This window comes from Trachemys scripta, chromosome 10 (assembly GCF_013100865.1).
Source record: "Trachemys scripta elegans isolate TJP31775 chromosome 10, CAS_Tse_1.0, whole genome shotgun sequence".
Lineage (NCBI taxonomy): Eukaryota > Metazoa > Chordata > Testudines > Emydidae > Trachemys > Trachemys scripta.
In genome coordinates, this window is record NC_048307.1 from 63,843,575 (window position 1) to 63,863,120 (window position 19,546).

Sequence of the window (19,546 nt, forward strand, 5' to 3'; positions counted from 1 at the left end):
AGTGAAGAAGAATCTCCGGAACTTCTTCTTCACTTGCATCTGAAGAAGTGAGGTTCTTACCCACGAAAGCTTATGCTCCCAGTACTTCTGTTAGTCTCAAAGGTGCCACAGGATCCTCTGTTGCTTTTTACAGATTCAGACTAACACGGCTACCCCTCTGATCTTTAATTTGACTTACTCTACTTCAGGCCCAATCTTCTGAGGTGTTGATTACTTGAGAGAGACAAAGCACTTTCAACTCAAACATACTGTGCATGCAACATTGATGTCATTTCTTATATATGCGATTCTTTAAAAGCCATGATCTGATTGATATAAAAATGCCATGCATCATGCTAAGTCTTTTTTTTAATATACATGCGGCTAGGCATGCACTGTTTTCTTGGTAAAATGGCAATTGACTGCCTCAGAAATTCAACCGGAGTAAAGAGTGAAGATGCATAGAAATCTATAGGAACATAGACTTTGCCATACTGTCTCTGACAATGGCCAGTATCAGATGCTTCAAAAGCAGATGTAAAACATTTGATGGCAGTTATGCAATAACATGTTTATAGGGGAAGTTGCTTCTTCACCCTTGACAGTTTTTGGTTGCCTTTCATATTGAATTAAGAGGGCTGATAATTTTGTTACTGGTTAATGTAATTGAGAATGATGTTCTTATTATTCCTATGTGTCATCCTTTATTGAGGAACAGATCTTAACAGAAATCATTAATCTCTTACAGCAGTGAGTTCCATAAGGGATTGCATGGGAGTACAGAATTCACACACACACACACACACCAATTATCCTTGGAATGTGGTTTTATTCATGTGGAGTATTGTGTTTGGGAAGGTTGTGTCTGGTACTGAAAATACAACCCCTTACATCTGTTCACTAGCCCCAGACACATTAACAGAGTGAGATTTTCTAGGTCACCAGTTGGATTCCAGTCCAAATAACTGGAAATTGTTATTATCTAACAGCTTCTCAGTGACCTAAATGAAATGAGCTGGTGTTCCCTAGTGGACAGGCTTTCACAGCTTAAAAACTATTAGCACTAATTGGCAATAGGAAAGATTAAAGACAACCAAAACAAACATATCCCAAAGTTTTGGAAGGGGTATAAATTCTCATACTTCAGAGCATAAACCAATCTCCATTGTTGTGGTTAAGAACAAACCAAAGTAGTGAGTATTGCTAAGGAATCTGTTTGGTCACAAATCACATGGTATTTGTTTTCTGTGTAGATGATCCAACCTTTAATTTTGGATGGAAGCAACAGTAGTTTATAAGGTACTGGTACTCTTGTGAAAAAACAAATGTGTTGAATGTAACAATTTTGAACTATTGACCCCGTCGGAGCTACTGACTTGCCACAGATAATTGTCCAAACCAAAGTTTCCTTTTATGCAGCATATGAATGTGTCCATTATTAATGTGATTTGGAATTCAGCATAATGGTTCTGAATTCTCTCTACTTTTCACCCAGCTCTCCTTAGGACCACAGTCATGTTCTGATCATTTTACCAGGCTCAGGCTATAAGCTATGGGACTGCAACACTGCATAGCCTGTCTTTGATGGATTAAAATGCACAGATGTTAGACCCCATCAATCATGGCAGGCATATACTGCCACCTACACATTTTGTAGATATTTGATCATTGGCAAACCCATGTTGAAAACAAATATCAGTGTGTAATAAAAAACCAAACACTACCCATTGGAGAATAAGGGCAGTCTCTCACAAGGATGCGCCTTAAAGATCAATAAAGGTGACCTCAGTCTTCCAGTTTCATAGGGCTCAATTCAGCAAGGTTCTGAGCCCTGTGGACCTTTAGCTGCTTTGCTGGATCAGAGCCAGAGTGCTCATTGCCTGGCAAGGTGCAGCCCATAGTGCACAACGTGCATTACTTGATTCAGTGCCGGATCTAACTATGTACACACAGTGAATGCACAATATAACAAGGACCTTGCTTTACCAGTATATAGTAGTTAGCTACATTACAATTCTTTGCTTTCATATGTTTAATACAATGCTTATAAATTACTACTGGTAATTAATCAGCAGAGATTAGAATTACTCATATAAAACCAAAGAAGAAATATTACAAAAACAAAGTATGTTTTTATTTAGGGTTGTTTGAAAAAAAGAAACCTACTGCCACTAGAACATACCCTCCTCTTTTTCTATTAACCATGCTTATTCAATCATCACTCTGGCAAACTGGCTTTGATCAGCATTACTACTTTAGAACCTAATTTCCTGTAGAGGGAGCTAGCTGCTTAGAAATGCTGATCCAGTGGCACAAAATGATCAGATCAAAGATGCCAAAGAAAGGAAGAGTGAGACTGGCAGAGATCAAACAGTCAACCACTTTTCATGCCATGAACACTTCAGAGACCAAATCCTGAAATTCTTATGCAGTGTTAACTAAAACAAAAAACTCATTGAAATGAAGTGAGTGAAGACCATGGAGTTTACTATTGCCTTTAATGGGGCCAGGGTTTCACTCTGGGAGTTTTGCCTGAGTAAAAATTGAATAAGGATTAGAGTACAGGGTAGAGCGGAGGAACATAATCAGAGAGGAATTCTGCCTCAAGGATTCTGCCAGGGGATTGTGCTCAGCGCTACAACCCTTCAGAGTGCGCAGTATGTTCCCCTTGTCCCTTCTGCCTTGCTCTTCCCTTTCCTCCCCACTGCTCCTGGGCATCCACTGTGGTGGATTGTGCAGGGAAGGAAGAGTCCCTGTACTTTCATGTGCTCAGGGAGTGGAATGATGACAGGCCTATCAGACGTGTAATCATGGGGAGAGGCTCCCTATGCTCTTTTCCAACCTGTACGCTCACCTAAGGGCCAGTCACAGAGTGGCCCTAAGTGAGGATTTCAGGATTTGCCCATCTGAGCAGAGAGAGACTAAAGGTAACTATTAAAATTGGGCTGGATTTTGCTGATGGAAGCTATGAAATCATATTTCATTACAAAATTATGCAGTCAAGGCCTGGAGGAGACAATGTAAATTGTATTGCAGACTCTGCAAATCTCTGCATCTGCTCTTAATCTAAGTGGAGTTGATGGCAAAAGTTCAATTGCCTTAAAGGGAACAGGACTGTACCTGTTTTACAGAGCTCAGATCTTGCTGTTTAACTGTGACAGGCCATAAGAAGCACTGTGAATGCTCCATTGACATTGTAAAGGATTTTTAAGTGTTAGTTTTCCATGTCTTGTTAAGGTTTTTAAGTGAGAGGCAATCCTGACCAAAGCTGAAGTAATGACTGTGCAGTCTGATTCATCTACTGCATTGATTTGTGTATCTGATTATTTCTTATAGACTGGAATCAAATAGTGAGAGAGCAATACGGACACTTTGCATTTACACAGTCTGACATGTTTTAAGCATTGTATGGATATTAAGTAATTAATCCTTACTACTCCTATATTGGTCAAGAGGGTAGGTAGTATTCTCATTGTTATTACCAATTTGGTAGAAACAGACAGAAAAGTGAAATGACTTGCCCAGATCTGAACAAAGTCAGTGATAGCGCCAGGATTAGAGCTCATTTCTCTGGACTACAGTGTCTTTCAACAAGCTGGCTCTGACTTTCACATGATTGACATATCTGGATCCAGAGTAGTTAGAATGGCTAATCAACAGTTTTTGTTGTTCTTTGTGTGGAAGACTTTAGAGTTTTCATTTATGGAGAAATCCTTATCCTTATTATGAGTTCCCAGAATGTCCAATAAAAAAAAAGTCACCCCCTCCCCCAAAAAAAGAAAAAACAAAACCCCCACCTCTATTGCAGCTAGTAAAACTACATGCTCCAATTCAGCAACAGGTTTAAGAATGTTTAATTTAAGCACATGAGTAATCCCATGGATTCTAATGGGATTACTCATATTCCTGAAGCTTTGCATGTGTTTAAGTACCTTGCTGAATTGGGTCCATAATCTTCAGTTTTTACTCCCATTTTGAGAAAGATCTCCATGAGGCTTTTTGCAATTAATTTTTTGTTCGATCCTGCAAGCTATCAATCAAGTTCTTATATAGTCTTATACTCAGTAGTCCTATTATAATAAATGCAGGGCAAGTGAGAGTAAGTACTTACAGGATTGAGCCTTAGGGTTTGATCCTTGTTCCATTGAAATACATGGCAAAACTCCCATGTACTTCAGTGGTACAGGGTCAAGCCTGTAGTATATAAGTATTGACATTTAGAAGCTGCACACAAAAAAGAGACGTCAGCAAGTAGCAGAAGACGTACGATTCCTGTTAGTGAGAAACAATTTTGAAAATCATAAAATAATTCTAATATAACAAAGTGCCTGGCAAAAAGTTGCAAAATACTTGTTATATTATTAGAGCAAGAGAACACAAAGATTTACTTGCTAATTATGAGTGTTTCCTCTCCACTGATCCAGACTCTCATAAATTCTCCATACATCTTATTGTAATAGTTGCAGGCATTTCCCATTCCCATCCAAAGGAATCTCCCATGTGAAATGAGGGGACCAATTCCCATACAGAAACCAGGCCCTAAGGAAAAGGTTAAAACAATATGAATTTTAACAACGGATTAGAAAATATCAGTATCACTCTTTGCAAAGGATCTTTAACACTCAAGTCACAGAGCCTATTGGACACTTGATTTCACATAAAATTGGCTTATGCAAACCTGACATAGGAACATCTGTATCTGCAGAGTTGATAGTTTTATATCCACAGCAGCTTGATCCTGAGTCTGATGTACATTCTATGTGCATGTAGTAAACTAGACTCTGAACCTTTTTCTGATACTTCAAGCAGATGACTACAGGGGTGGTTTTCATTTAGAGGTATAGTGGGTAAGTATCAAGGCAAAGGAGTAAGAAATAGTTCAAAGAACAATGACATCCTATTGTTTATCCATTTGCAAATTTAACAAATAGTTTTAGGGACAAGGGCCTTTGTTAGACTGTAATATCACCTACAAAAGTCAACTTCCTAGCTGTCTTTTAATATAAAGAATAGTAAATGAGGAAAATACAGTTTTAGAGGATGGGTTTGTATAAGAGCATTCTACTCAATGAGTTTCTGGAAAGCAACATTCTAATGTAAGAGCTCAGAACAGAATCATATAAATTTAGTCAATGGTTAAGATTCTGAACTGACTTCCACCAGTGTAAATCTAGAATACCTCAATTGACTTTAGTAGAGTGATTCCAGAGATACACTAGTGTAACAGAGCAAAATTTGTCCCCTTGGGGGGGAAAAAAGAGTGAGGAAAGAGTCTTAGAATGGCTAAAGGAACCTGTTCTAAAGGGAGCCCCCTCTGTTCTACATGGTCAGTCTGGCTTGCCTGCTGTAATGTCTTGGGATTTGTTCAGAGACATGAAAGAAAGTAAAGTACTTAGAGAAAAGTTTCACACATTATGTTCACAAGATGTACAAATACCTCAAGACACCAGCCTTTATGAACAGGAATCAGAAGCCAGGACTATTTAACTGTAAATTTAAGGCAAATGAATGCTGTTATCTCTCCCGGTTAATCCCATAAAGCATTCAGGCTGCACTACATAACCTTCTGCAAATGCCTTTCCAGTATTCTCCGAACTCTCCACGAATAAGGGTTATTCAAAGATAGTTTGCCTGGGTCTCCTTAATTAGCTTTACTCAGGTGTAATCCCATTAACTTCCTTCTTTATACCAGTGCACTATGTTCCAGTTTATGGAAATTTATTATCCTGTACCTAATGGAGAATAAACTGAATAAGTGACATCTACATATGTTCCTGAAAACCTAGCAACAAGGGTCTCCCATTCAGATGGGCTTTTGATGTTGGTCCATGAGGGGTGGTTCTTTAGTGTCAGATACATGGGGAAAGGTGGGTAACCAAAGAGCTCCAAAATGACCCTCTCTTCTAAATTAGGTTTGTTTTGAGCAGAAATCATCTTCCAAAGCTCCAACATTTGCAACAGTAACAAAATGAAAGCTCTAAAACATCCATGAAAATAATCCAGACTATAAATATCTAGATACCATGCTTAAAATTACATACTATCATACGCACACAAGGAGAGATCTGAAGAAAGTAAATAATGTGATACTTTTAGCTGACCAAACAAACTTGAATGCACAAAGTTTGGGGGCAAATAAGGCACTTCAGATTTTTGTTTTTCCTATCATTATATGCCTACTATATTTTAATACATATTCCTTCTGTGTTTCCTAGATATGCACTTATTACCCATCGTTCCCTTTTTTACCATAAGGTGAACAACAAAAGAACCCCTTTGTAGCGTTTTGGGGGATACCATGTCAAATCAATTTACCTGGTATTGATGTTTCTTCATAATTCCAGATTAGGAAAAGAAAGCACATGAGGAGGAGTATGGGCACGGTGGCAGTTGGCATCACTTCTGGCACCACGCTGGTGATATTGGAATGCATCAGATTCAGGGTTTCCAGTATCATCTTTTCTAAGACAGTCTACTTTGCCTTTAGGGGAAAAATATGGAAAGAGGCTGAAAGTTTCAAAATGCTAAGACACCTTTAATCGGTACCTTGCAACCCCTTTGCAGGTCCTGTAACTGAGCAAATTCATACCCGTAGTAGCTTTGTTTTATAAGGAGACTGGCTGCTTAGACAAGACAAGCTAAACTACAAGTCAAAACAGACGTACAGCAGATTTACTTTTTGCCCAGAAATAACAAAGCATTTCTGACCTTGGTATTGAAGCTCAGGTTCCTTTGGATGCTTTGGCCAATAGACCTTTTATCTTTGATATTGCCCTTGGCTGGCCAACAATGACGTTAACTCCAGATAGCGTGCCAAATTTCTAACCATAATAAAAGAAATTAAACTCTCAACACATGTGGAAGGGTTGAATGAACTTACTTGTAGTCTTTTATCTAAGATACCTACCTTGTTTTCCCTCCACGTCACTAGCATTTGTGAATGTCCTTGGATTTCCAAAATAACCAAGTATATTTCCTAGTACACAAACGTAGCTTGCCTCAGGCATCTGGGTAAAAATTATATTGTGCTTTATTTTTATCTGACACTTAGTGTTGTAATGCTTTGCATTACTTTACTTTTTTTCCAAAATATTTAGCAGAAGAGCATAGTACTTGTCAGACCAGACCATAGATTCATCAGGCCTAGCGCCATCTTTTCTCTTTGACAATGACCAATGCTTGACTCTTAAAGGAAGGCAAAAACATAAACAGACAACCATGCTGTAAAAGAGGGAGAAGGGTTCCTTGCTGGTCCCTTCTGATTTTAAGTTATGCCATAAACCATGGGATTTGTTTGTCCCTGCGGAGGCAGATACTGTTATCTGTATGAGTATGACCACACGGCGGGGTGGGGGAGCATTGTCCAACTTGCCGGGGAAGAGGGACTAGTGCTTTACATGTGTGTATGGTGGGAAGAGGGCTGTGTGTGTGCTGCAGAAAGGGGGAGTGGGTCAGCGTGGTGACACTGACTCATCCCCAGAGACCAGAAGGGTTGGGGAGTTGAAAAGGGACAAGCATGGCAAGAGAAGCCCTTTTTTCCATGGACCAGGTGGTGTAGCACCCACCCATTGTCCTGCCCCTTGAGGTGGTGAAATACTAGGTTTGGTCAGGACCTGCTGTGGGAATCATGCTAGCCGCTCCTTCCTAGGGGGACTGGGAAATCATTTTTCCTGACCACCAGATTAACCTAGGTGGCGTGGGGGTTTGTCTTCCCCACAATGGGTTCAGGGAGAGATCTTTTACAGCAAGTAGGGAAGGGAGTTAGGCTATGATTTTGCAACTCATTATGTAAGTGTGGGGGTGGATGTGCAGTGCAGGGATAAAGTGACCTGATAAATGGTTTTGTAAAGGACTTAAAAAGGAGGTATTGGTTAAAGGAGTGGAATGGGGGAATTCAGGGCTCCTATGACTGGTACGGCAGGAAGCCAACCCCTCTTTTATAGCCCACCTTAACCCTCGTTTGTGGGAGGGGCAGGGGTGGTAAGGTCCCAGCAATGGGTTGGCTGGGGGACCTGGATGGAAAAAAAAGGGGACCTGGTGAAACCTGCTGGGTAGATATTGAATGAACATGGAGTTACCTGCACTGTACACTTTTATCTGCCGGGTAGTCCCAGACATCTAATAATAAAGTCGAGGTCTGATTAAAACCATATCAAGTGTCTCCTGTCCTCCTTTTGGTATAGCCAGACAAGAGATGTATTGCACAGTAACAAGCTGTAAAACATTAGATTAGATGAGTAAAACACTTTTAACTCTGCTCTTACAGTAACTAGATGTGTATTTGCGTTGTTCTCTGATCACTTAATATCTAAGTTCCAGGGTATAGGTACTCAGCATGTCCAGGTACAGCTGTTGTAGCTGTTCCCAATATTTTGGGTTTTCAAAACGTTTATCTTGAAACTCTCTCATATTGTGCTTTCGTTTATTGTGTGTTTTTGTCTCGTACTGTAGAAGAATGTACTACCATACTCAGTTAGCAGTAATGGTATTATATTTATGTAGTGCACAGAATGTGCTCACTGCTTTACAGAAAACAAGAAGATGAGCTTACAGTCTAAGTAGAAGATGTACAGAATACAAACAAAGGATGGGGCAGGAAAGTAATGATTCAGAACCTTATGAATTCAAGTGTTGCCATAGTGTTTTGGATCATTACTTTGAAATACTTGTAGCACTTTTTAAAGAAAAGGTCTTACTGTAAAAAACAAAAAAAAAAAAAGTCAAATGACCCTTTGGAAATGTGTACTACACTGATAGGTAGTTGGATCCCTGGATGTCTTTTGTACCTATGGATGCTCCTGTATCTTACGTTGCTTTACTGTTGTCCTCTTGCATGCTGGGAAGGCTTTGTGGATAAAAGCCACAGGAAATCAGAGCTCTATTTGCTGTTTTGTCACAGCCTTACCAGGTGAGTCTGGCCAAGTCACCTCACCTCTGCAAAATGCAGGTAATTATACTATAATTATCCACAAGATCCTAAGAAGCCTAATTAATGAATGTCTGTAAAGCGTTTTAAGATCCCGGAGATGGTATGCCATAGAAATTGTATTATAATTGTTGTTCTGACTTCAACGATTATTCTGATGTCAACATGTCACCCAATAGTAGCATGAAGGTGACTGCCTTAAAGATTATGGATTTCATATATGGTAATGGAGATGTCTGCTTTTATAGGACAGTAAAAGAAGCATAGAAAGTGCTGCCTATGGAAAAGTTTGCTTTCTTCTACAATTCAAGAAAATATACCCTGAGTACAGGGTGTGCGCATCATTGCTGTGTATCTTTGTTCTGATAAATGTAATGGACTGTGATTTAAAATAAGTACCATCGACATACCCATATATCTGCTGCAGAAGATGAAGACAGCAACTGAAGTTTAAGAATGCAATGGAGATGCAGAAGCAGAGGATGAGGGTCCAAAGTAGTCCCTAGTGTCCTTTCTGATTCCCAAGTCCTCACCTCTGGAACCTTCATCTCCTAAAATCCAATCCCTACTGTGCAAGACATTCAGTCTCCAATATGTGTCCAGTACATGTATGGGATGTGAGATTAAATCCTGGATTAATATGAATCCCATGTCTGTTACTATCACCTTCCCAGAACCTAACTAGGGACTAGATTTTCAAAAGAGCTCAGCACAAAGGGATACAATTGGATGCTGAGCTCTTTTGAAAATCTGGCCATCCATAGAGGCTTGTTTGTTCTGGTGACCCTTGTATTACATTGGTTAATATTAAATGAGTGTTTTAATTGCAGTTTATATGTTAAATTTAACAGGAATCAGAAAGGTCACTGGAGGTCAATGCCCCCAGACTCAGGTTTGATGCCAGTTGAGTGCCATGGAGCAGCCCAGTTCCAGATCAGCTGAGAGATCAATAGCAGTAGCTCTCTAGAAGAGAACTTTATGCAAAGATTTGCAGTGGGCTTATCTTATTACCAAAGCCTAGACCCAAATGCTGACTCCAGTGGGAGTTTTACCTGAATATGAAGTTCAGGATTTGGCTCATATATCAAGTTAATTAAAGGGGTACACAATTTGTGAAATTCAGCAAGAATGTTAGGGTGTCAGTTTCTCTGAGAATCAAAACTGGAAACTTCATTTACATCCCTGTATCTTTAATGGTAGGCCCATCATAGGGTGATGGGCCCAGCCCCACTTGTGACTGAATAGCTGACTCCTAAGTGAGGCTGTAGGGCTTGATGAAAAACGTCTTGCCCCTGTAAAAGTCAGTGAGAGCTCAGTTGAAGAGAACAGGGTGGGAACTATTGGAAGCACGTTAGGCTTCTGTGGTAGGCCCTGGACAAGGTGACTCCCAGGCAGATGGCCTGGGGGAGAACTGGAGAGAACCCGGCCTATGGAGAGCCAGATTGAGGAGGGACTATGGGGGCAGCTGTCTAGAGAGTCAGGGCTCTATAAAAGCATGAAAGAAACTGAGTAGATCCCAGGAAGGGCAGATGACCCTTTTCAAAGAGGAGATAGACCCTCAGGAAGGAAGAACTATGCCAAGCTTGAGACTAGGGTGAAAGACCCTCTTAGGTTATGTTAGTTTGGAGTTTGATATCATGGAAAGGGTTGACTTTCTTTTATAACTTTGCTGGAGGGCCAAGTTACTGTGGCACACAAACCATGTGGGAAGTTTGAGAGACCCAACACCTGGTCAAAAAGGGACCCTCCCCAGCCTGGTGAAAATGGATGAGTGACTGAGGGTAGGGGAGAGCAAGTGACAGAGGGAGTGGGGATGGAGTGAGAGGGTTGGGGCCTCAGAAAAGGGCCTGGGCAAGGGTGTTTGGTTTTGTTCAGTTAGAAAATTGGCAACTCTATTTGAGTGAAGGGAATCTGAGGCAGTGGCTAGTCTCAAGCCAAGTAGGTAGGTAGTGCTGTTAAAGACCCAATTTAGCAGCCCTTACTCACCTGTGTGTGCAAATATACTACTTGGTGTGAGTAAAGATTTGGGTACTAGGCCACAAGAAAACCCACACTGCAGCCTCTTTCCCTCAATGCAGTTTCTTTCCCTCATTTCCCATTCTTAAATCACAGAAGATAAATGCATTGAGTTACCATTGCTGGCTTTCTATTTCTGGAATGCCATAGAATTTGTTAGGTGCTTCAGTAATATGCTGCTCTATGGTGTACTCAATTGTATCATCTTTAGTACAGTAACTCCTTGCTTAACATTGTAGTTATGTTCCTGAAAAATCCTACTTTAAGTGAAACTATGTAAAGCGAATCCAATTTCCCATAAAAATTAATATAATTGGGGGGGTTAGGTTCCAGGGTTTTTTGGGGGGGCAGACAAAAGACATATGTATACAGGACAAGTTTTAAATAATTTTAAAACAATTTTATACCATTCTCACCAATGATGATTGTTAAGCTTGGTTGAGGCAGGGGGCATAGCGGGGTCAGGATGTGGGGGGCTGCCCTGTTCCACCCACCTGGCACTCCTGCTGGGGAGCGGGGTCAGGGGCTTGCCTGCTCCCTGGTTGGAAAGCCGGACAGTGGAACGGGGCAAACTCCTGTACCCCAACCCCACTCGACTCCCTGGCAGGAGCACCCATCAGGTGGGCAGAGTGGGGCAAGCCACACAACTTTATAATGGAATATGGTGTGTCTTTAAATGAGTATGTTCTGTAATAGATCAGCAACCTAATAACGAAACAATGTTAACCGGGATGTCTAAGTAAGGAGTTCTGTACTTTTAAGTTAAAAGTCCCCTGCATAGAAGAATGACTGTTCAATTTCTGCATCCACAGATGTATGTTTTCCCAACCTGCTACCCCAAATACTAAGTCCTAGAAACACCATTGCCCACAGCCACCAGCCAGACAGTGAGATAACGAGTATCTAAATGTTTCCTTGTAGTACATCTATTGTTTAGAAAACAAAATACGGGACCAGCTCAATGGCCTAAAGGCAGTTTTGTGTGCTACCAAACAGTAGACCTACCCTGGGCTCACTTTTTCACTCTAACTAAAAACAAATAGAAACACCTAGCACTCTTACTTGAAATTGAAAGATTAATTAGAAACAAGCTTGGATGCTTTGTGTGTGTTGCCACAATATCTGGATGCAAGCATGCTTGAATGTACAGTGTACAAATGGATGAGTTTCTCCCATTTTTCACCTAGTCTCCATCCCTTTCCACATGCTAAATCACTTCATGAGCCTACAGCCCCTAGATGATGGTCTGTACCAAAACAAAACTAGCACCTCTGTGGGGATGAGAGAGGGAGGAAATGAAGGTTTCTCTTTTCAGAAGTGCCAAAATTTTAGCCACATATAGACCATATATTCATTACAAATTCAAGCTCTGCGACCCTGCTTTTCAAGGGCTGTTGGTCTCTCCTTCTGACCTTCGGCAGCCAGTGAACTGCAGATTCTTTGTTAACCTGCCAGTGGCAATTAATATGCTGCATTCCCTTAGCAAGGCAAAACATGCCATTATTTTTGGTCTTGTGGTGGGTTCATCCTTTGCCTCTGTTGCCTTTATTGCCATGGATTACTAAAGACAAACAGAAATAAGTGACAGCATATTTGGATGTTACAGCATGGAATAACAGCTGTGTAAAGGCCCATACCTACAAATATTTCACCTGCAGGGTCAAATGCCATGGGAGGGTTCTGAGCACCTAGCAGGAGATACTCAACCTCTTGCAAAGTTGAACCCTAAAGTATCTTCTAGGCAGTCCTAGTTTTTGAACATGTTCATTTCTAGGGGTGTTCATAGCTGGGATTGCGTCCCATTGTGAAGTTATGGGCCAGCTGCAAAATTCAGACCAAGAAATGGATGCAGACTTCAAATGCCTCAAATTCAAGGATTATGGGGGTTTAAGGTCAGACTACTAATTTTAACACTTGTGCTTCTGTCAAAATACAAATTGCACCTCTGATACTTTGTGCTGTAGCATGAAACCAACTCCGTTATACCTTGTCATTAGTTTGAGTTTCACTCTGAGGATTAACTTATTTTGGATGCGTGAACATTGATTTTTTTTTTTTTTTACTTTACTAAGACAATGTATTTCAGAGTGGCTTGAGAAAAAATATAAAAGGAAAGCTATAATTTTCTAAGTGTTATGCTTCAGGAAGGCTCCAGGCAAGGACGGTCTGACAGCAGAAGTGCTTAAGTTGGGAGATCAGGAACTCTGGAAAGCTCTCGGCCAAAGGTTCAGCCGTTACCTGGAAATTCAGAAGATACCGTCCAGTTGGAAAGAGTCCAATACCATCTTGCTGCATAAGAAAGGCAATAGAGAAAATCTAAAGAACTATCACCCGATCTGCCTGCTTTCGCATGTCTAAGTTGTGCGCCAAAATAATAACAGACTGTCGTGAAACCTGGATGAACGGCAACCTAGAGAGCAGGCCAGTTTTCGAAGAAATTACAGCATGATAGACCACATCTTCACTCTAAACCAACTACTAGAGTGTTCAAGGGAATACAAGTTTCCTTTGTGCATTGCCTTCATGGACTACAAGAAGGTGTTTGATAGCGTGGAGACTAACTCCATTCTTGAAGCTCTTTCAGAACAGGGCATCAGTGCAAAATAGATCACATTATTAAAGGAAGCAAAAACTCTGGCTGCAGCATGGATATATTGCTGTTCGATACTCCCCTCTGAATCACCATTGAGAAAGGTGTGAAACAAGGAGATACAGTTTCACCAACATTGTTCACAGCCTGTCTTGAATTGGTCTTTCCACGAGCAGACCTGAAAGGCAGGATTAATATCAACAGCGAGCGGCTAAACCATCTCAGGTTCGCAGATCATATAGTGCTGATAGCAAAAATACAGTCCAGCTTGAGAAAATGCTTAAAGAACTGAACCTGAAAAGTAGTCAAGTCGGATTAAAAATGAACCAGTGGAAAACAAAATATATGAGATCAGATGTTCTGCCAAGAACCCAAATAACTCTTGGAGGAGAACAGATCCAGCGATGCTATATGGCAGCGAAACATGGTCGCTGACGAAGACTGAAGAAAATCAACTGTCTGTCACAAAGAAGGCAATGGAATGAACATTTTTGGGCATTTCGCTCCGTGATCACATCCCCACTGAAATAATTAGGCAGCAGTCTGGAGTGCAAGATGTTGTGGTTGAAAGCAGGCTCAGCAAAATGCGGTGGGTGGGACATTTGGCATGACTCAGTGACAACAGATGGACTGCAGCTATATCTGAGTGGTATCCGCGAGAACTGAAACGGCCACGCGGTCGGCCGCCAAAGAGGTGGGATGATTTCCTAACAAGAAGCTATGGACAAGCATGGCGAAGGGTGGCCAAAGCAAGAGAAGATTCGAAGACGTGTTGTGATTGGCTCAGTCTTAACTGATGAAGGACCGACAGTCTATGCCAGGGGTCAGCAACCTATGGCACACGTGCTAAAGATGGCATGCAAGCCAATTTTTAATGACACGCTGCTGCCTGCCGGGGTCTGCTGCCGAACCCCGGCAGCGGGTTGAGCGGGACCCCGGCAGGCAGCAGCATGCCATTAAAAATCCTGCCCAACCCAGCCTGCTCTTCTCTGCCCCCCGCCTACCACTCTCTGTGGTGGGGGCAGAAGCAAGCTTGCTCCTGCTGTACAGCAGGCTCCGCTGGCAGCCAAGCTTCCCCCCCCCGCCTCTTCCCCCACCGTGCTGCGTGGAGCCCCGCCTCCTCTCCCTCCCTGCCACTGATGGCCCTTGCGAGGGAGGGGAGAAGAGCAACCCCAGTGCCCTCGCTGCTCAGACCGGTAAGGAGGCAGGAGCGGGGCCTTGGGGAAGGGGGATAGGAGCAGGGCGTATCCCTCCAACCCCCTGCCGTGAGCCGCTCAGGGCAGGGGGCTGGGAGCACCCCCCTGATCCCAGTCCACCCCCTCCAGCCCTCTGCCCTGACCCCTGCACCTCCTTGCACCCAGCCCCCTGAATCCCCTCCCATGACCCCATCCCTGATTCCTACATCCTTCACACATACCCAGCCCCCCCCCCACACACACACCCCATGCCCTGACTCTTGCACCCCCCACATCCCCACCCTGAGCACCAGGTTGGCAGAGGGCTGAGCAGGGCCCCAGCTGGCAAGAGGCCAGAAGCCAGAACCCCAGACCGGCAGTGGGCTGAGCGGGGCCAGCAGCCGGGACCCTGGCTGGCAGGAGCCAGCGGAAGGAACCCCAGACCAGCAGCGGGCTGAGCTGCTCGGCCCACCGCCGGTCTGGGGTGCCGGCCCCGCTCAGCCCGTCACTGGTCTGGGGTCCTGGCCCTGCTCAGCCTGCTCCTGGTCTGGGGTCCCAGCTGCCAGCTTGGGGTTCTGGTTGCCAGCCCCTTGCCAGCTGGGGTCCCAGCCGCCAACTCCACTCAGCCCGCTGCCAACCTGGGGTTCTGGCTGCTGGCCCCTTGCCAGCCGGGGTTCTGGCCGCAGGCCCCACTCAGCCTGCTGCTGGCCTAGGTTAACGGAACCCCAGGCTGGCAGTGAGCTGAGCAGGTTGGTGGCTTAAGATCAGCATTTTAATTTAATTTTAAATGAAGCTTCTTAAACATTTTGAAAACCTTGTTTACTTTACATACAACAGTAGTTTAGTTATATATTATAGACATAGAGAGACCTTCTAAAAACAATAAAATGTATGACTGGCACGCGAAACCTTAAATTAAAGTGAATAAATGAAGACTCGGCACACGACTTCTGAAAGGTTGCCGACCCCTGGTCTATGCGGTCACACTTCACAATATGTGCTTCAGGGTTTAAAGGTGTAACCTATAAACCACCAAACGTCACTGATAAACACATTCATGTGTTTAATTTCTTGTAATTCAGCCTATTTGCCATGACTCTCCACTTTCTACTTTTAACTGTAGTTCACCTCCCTTTTTCAATGAGTCATCATATTTCTAGATAATAAAACCTGTTTAAGTTCATTTATTCATAAGTATTTACATTCAACATACTTGGCCCAATTCTAATTTACACAAAGACCTTTTTACATTATTCTGCCTTACACTTATGGCCCCCTTTATAGTATCAGAGTGGTGTAAAGGAGTCTTAGGGTACGTCTTCTCTGTAAACACAAAACAAAAACCAAGCAGCAACAACAATGGTGTGTTCTTAATTCAGGTTAGCTAACTTGGATTAAAATAACCTGAGTTACCTCATAGTCACTGCTAACAGCTTGAGTTATAGTTTATAAGGGAACCTTGGGTTGAATTTGAGCTGCTAATCTGAGTTAAAATCCAAATTGCTTGCTCTTCACTGCTATTTTAACCTAAGTTGCTAACCAGAGTTAGAAGCACACCTGTTCTTTGCAGGGAAAAGACATACCCTCAGTGTAGGTAACAACTGGCCTCAAACGCTTTCATAAAGAGAACAGATTTCACTTACATTTCTTAAATACATTTTCTCTTGCACAGAAAAACTGTTGGTCCTAGTTTCAGTGAGTGTTAAGTGCCCAAATTTGCAGGTTTCTTTTTTTATGTCTATTTACTTTAAAGAAAAAAAAAATCTTGTTGTGAGGAGGGAGTGGGAGAACATTTTCCCCCACAGAGAATCACTTCAGCTGAGCCATCCTGCCTACCAAATTGCTTATACGCCTTCATGTATCTGCCTCTCCCGATAACAGCCATACGTGGCCCCACTTCAATGTTATTCTAAGAAATAATATGGATCTGATGCACAAGAGTTTGACAGACAAACTTGCCTAAATAGATCTTGCTGCAAAGATTCTTATTTTCTTGAATTTCTATTATATATCCTTTGATTCTTTTGATAAAAGACTTAGAAACTTAACAAAACCAGGAATGACAACTGAATTAGTGACAGAGGCTTAGCTATTCCTAATAATTTCTTCCTGGCATGTACCTTGTGTGTATTATTCCTTTCATGAATAAGCAGGCTGATTTGTGCATTTGGTTAGATTCTTGCTAATGGACTGTATCCAGGGCCGGCTCTGGCTTTTTTGCCAGGTCGGGACTCCGCTGTCCCTGGTGGCCAGAGCACCGCGCCGCCCCCCTCCAGGTGCCGCCCCAAGCACAAGCTTGGTGGGCTGGTGCCTGGAGCCAGCCCTGACTATCTTTACTTTACTTACTTTGAGAAAATTAATAGATTTTATATTTTCAGGGAGGCATGTGGTATATTGTAGATCAAATTAGTGAAGTGAAAGGGGAAGCAATGGTGAAATTAAAAAATTATTGTTGTCACATCTTGATTTGCATCTTCTAATCAAAATGTTTCAAACATGTAAATTCACTTTGCCCATATCCTGAATAGGAGAAAGCCTAGGGGGGAGTCCATCTCTATTCAAGAGAGAGAATATGTGAAACAGAATGTTTCTATCATTGCAGAGCTATGAGTATTTACTGCAAGTTTCAATTGCTGCTAAAGTATTTGCCACCAGAGGCCGCTGTAGATTAAAGGTCTGCAATCAAGTATATTAGGAAACTTCTAGACTGAGCTGAATTCCTTAAAATAGATGTTGCTGTGAGTGATTAAACAGGCTGCAGTCAAGCATAAGAATAAGCATAAGCATTTTAATGATTTTTGTTTTTTTCCTTTCAGGTTATCAACGTTGTAACTGTATAAGTTTTAAAACAAAAGTAGTGAACAATAATCCTTCTCACCTGACTCTCAGAATGCCTGATGGCACAGGCCATGAGATCAGAGCTCAGTGTGGTACATTAAGTATGGAGAAGTTTATGATTCCCCATTGAGATATAGGTTAACTGATCCCAGAAGGTTCTTTACAGAATCTGTCTTACTTGTAAGACTTCTTCCACTCCTAACAGCAGAATGAATGGTTCAGGGGAGGGGAACGTTCCATCCTTTACTCCAGGAAAGATTTAAAGCCTCCTTGAGGAAGTATACCTACTATACTTCCTCTAGTACTACCTAGTTAAAATTATAAATCTAGAGTTTTGCAGAGTAATATCAGCCTCACAAATGACTCTGGCTTAGCTCAGGACACAGTATTTTCTCTGAACAACTGAAGATAACAAATTCAGATATGTTTATTTAATGATACACAGGTTTTACAAAAGTGTAACTCCACTGACTTCACTGCTGATTTACCTTGGTGTAAGTGAGGGGACCGTCACGTGTTAGTTGTATAGTACCTTCCTTTCCTTAGTCTAGGGGTAAATCCTACCTATTTCCTGCTTTCATTGCTAGTTTAAGGTTGAACATCTCATTCAAATGGCAAAGGCTCAGCCATGCACTTGTAAATAGACACCTGCCAAAAGCTGTGTGCTGCATATCAAGTTATGTTATATTTATTCTGTGGATGGTGCTTAAATGTGATAGAAAGAAAGAGCTAAAGTGGAGAGGAAGCAGCGAAAATGGAGTACACCTTGATGGGGGAAAAAAAGGAGTTAATTTCCTACATTGGGAAGTGGATAGACAATCCCCATATAGAAGGTTTCCAACTCAACTTCTGTTGTACTCTAACCAATAATAATCCAGTGCAGGATGTTCATAAGGAATGTGACTATTCACACAAAAGAAGATTTTTTTTGATTGCTGTAGCAACAGATTCCACACAGTTGCAGTGAACTCTATGAATATCCTAAACATGCTTTTTAATAAGAAGGCTGTGATGTGTTTTTCTGGCAATAAAATCCATAGCTTGAAGAAAGTATTTACTTAGATCAGGGGTCGGCAACGTTCGGCACGTGGCTCGCCAGGGTAAGCATGCTGGCAGGCCGGGCCAGTTTTATTTACCTGCTGACGTGGCAGGTTCAGCCGATCGCGGCCCCCACTGGCCGCAGTTTGCCGTCCCGGGCCAATGAGGGCGATGGGAAGTGGCACGGGTGAGCGATGCACTGGCCGCGGCTTCTCGCTGCTCCCATTGGCCCGGGACGGCGAACCGCAGCCAGTGAGGGCCGCGATCGGCCGAACCTGCCACGCCAGCAGGTAAATACAACTGGCCCGGCCCGCCAGGGTGCTTACCCTGGTGAGCCGCGTGCCGAATGTTCCCGACCCCTGACTTAGATTATAGTTTGCCTACAAGACTTGTGCAGAACTCTTTCAGTCTTAGTGCTCTGATGTGAACAATATGATTATAATTTAGCTCGTTATGGGCATGATCTTGCCAGGTGCTGAGCATTATAGCCCAAACCAGAAAAACAATCACACTGAAAACTAAGCACATGAATAATCCCACTGAAGTCAGTGGGACTCTTCACATACTCAAAGTTTAAGCAGGTGCTTAAGTGTTTTGCTAGATTGACAGAGTGCTCAGCACCTTGCAGGATCAAGCCTGATAGCTTTCCCCTTCTGATTGCAAAAGGATATTGAATATGGTGTAGCAGAGCTCCGACCTTGTCCCCATGCTTCCAGGCAGTTTATGCTAGCCTCAGAGGCTCACTGCAACCCTCCATGTAGCCCTTCTCTTTTTCTAGGGCCAGGGTTACAGTCTACTGAGCCCTTTTCCATATAAGCCAACAAGGAGGTCAGTAAAAGAACTCCCACAGTCTGTTATCCCTACAGGCTTATTCCAGAACAGCTTAGCATCCTGTCCTGACAGGGGCCTATCTTCCCCTCCCAAGTGGTGTTTCTGTAGTGACAGGTTGGGGAAAACCCAGGTCCACCCTCTACTCCAGGTTCT

The 19,546-nt window shown here is 42.5% G+C and overlaps 1 protein-coding gene across 2 annotated transcripts in view; it reads right to left on the reverse strand.

The window, feature by feature from the left end:
• The window catches only part of LOC117884452 (aromatase), a 47,315-nt gene that overhangs the window by 19,732 nt on the left and 8,037 nt on the right, over window positions 1-19,546 (reverse strand). The window contains exons 2-3 of one of the 2 annotated variants that reach the window (XM_034784867.1): window positions 6,295-6,460; window positions 4,368-4,518 (exon numbers count right to left, since the gene is read on the reverse strand). In XM_034784867.1, the coding sequence (XP_034640758.1) occupies window positions 4,368-4,518; window positions 6,295-6,436 (293 nt within the window). In that variant the 5' untranslated portion in view covers window positions 6,437-6,460. Of the gene's footprint in view, window positions 1-4,367; window positions 4,519-6,294; window positions 6,651-19,546 lie in introns of those variants that run through there. The other variant, XM_034784866.1, reaches the window with a different exon arrangement.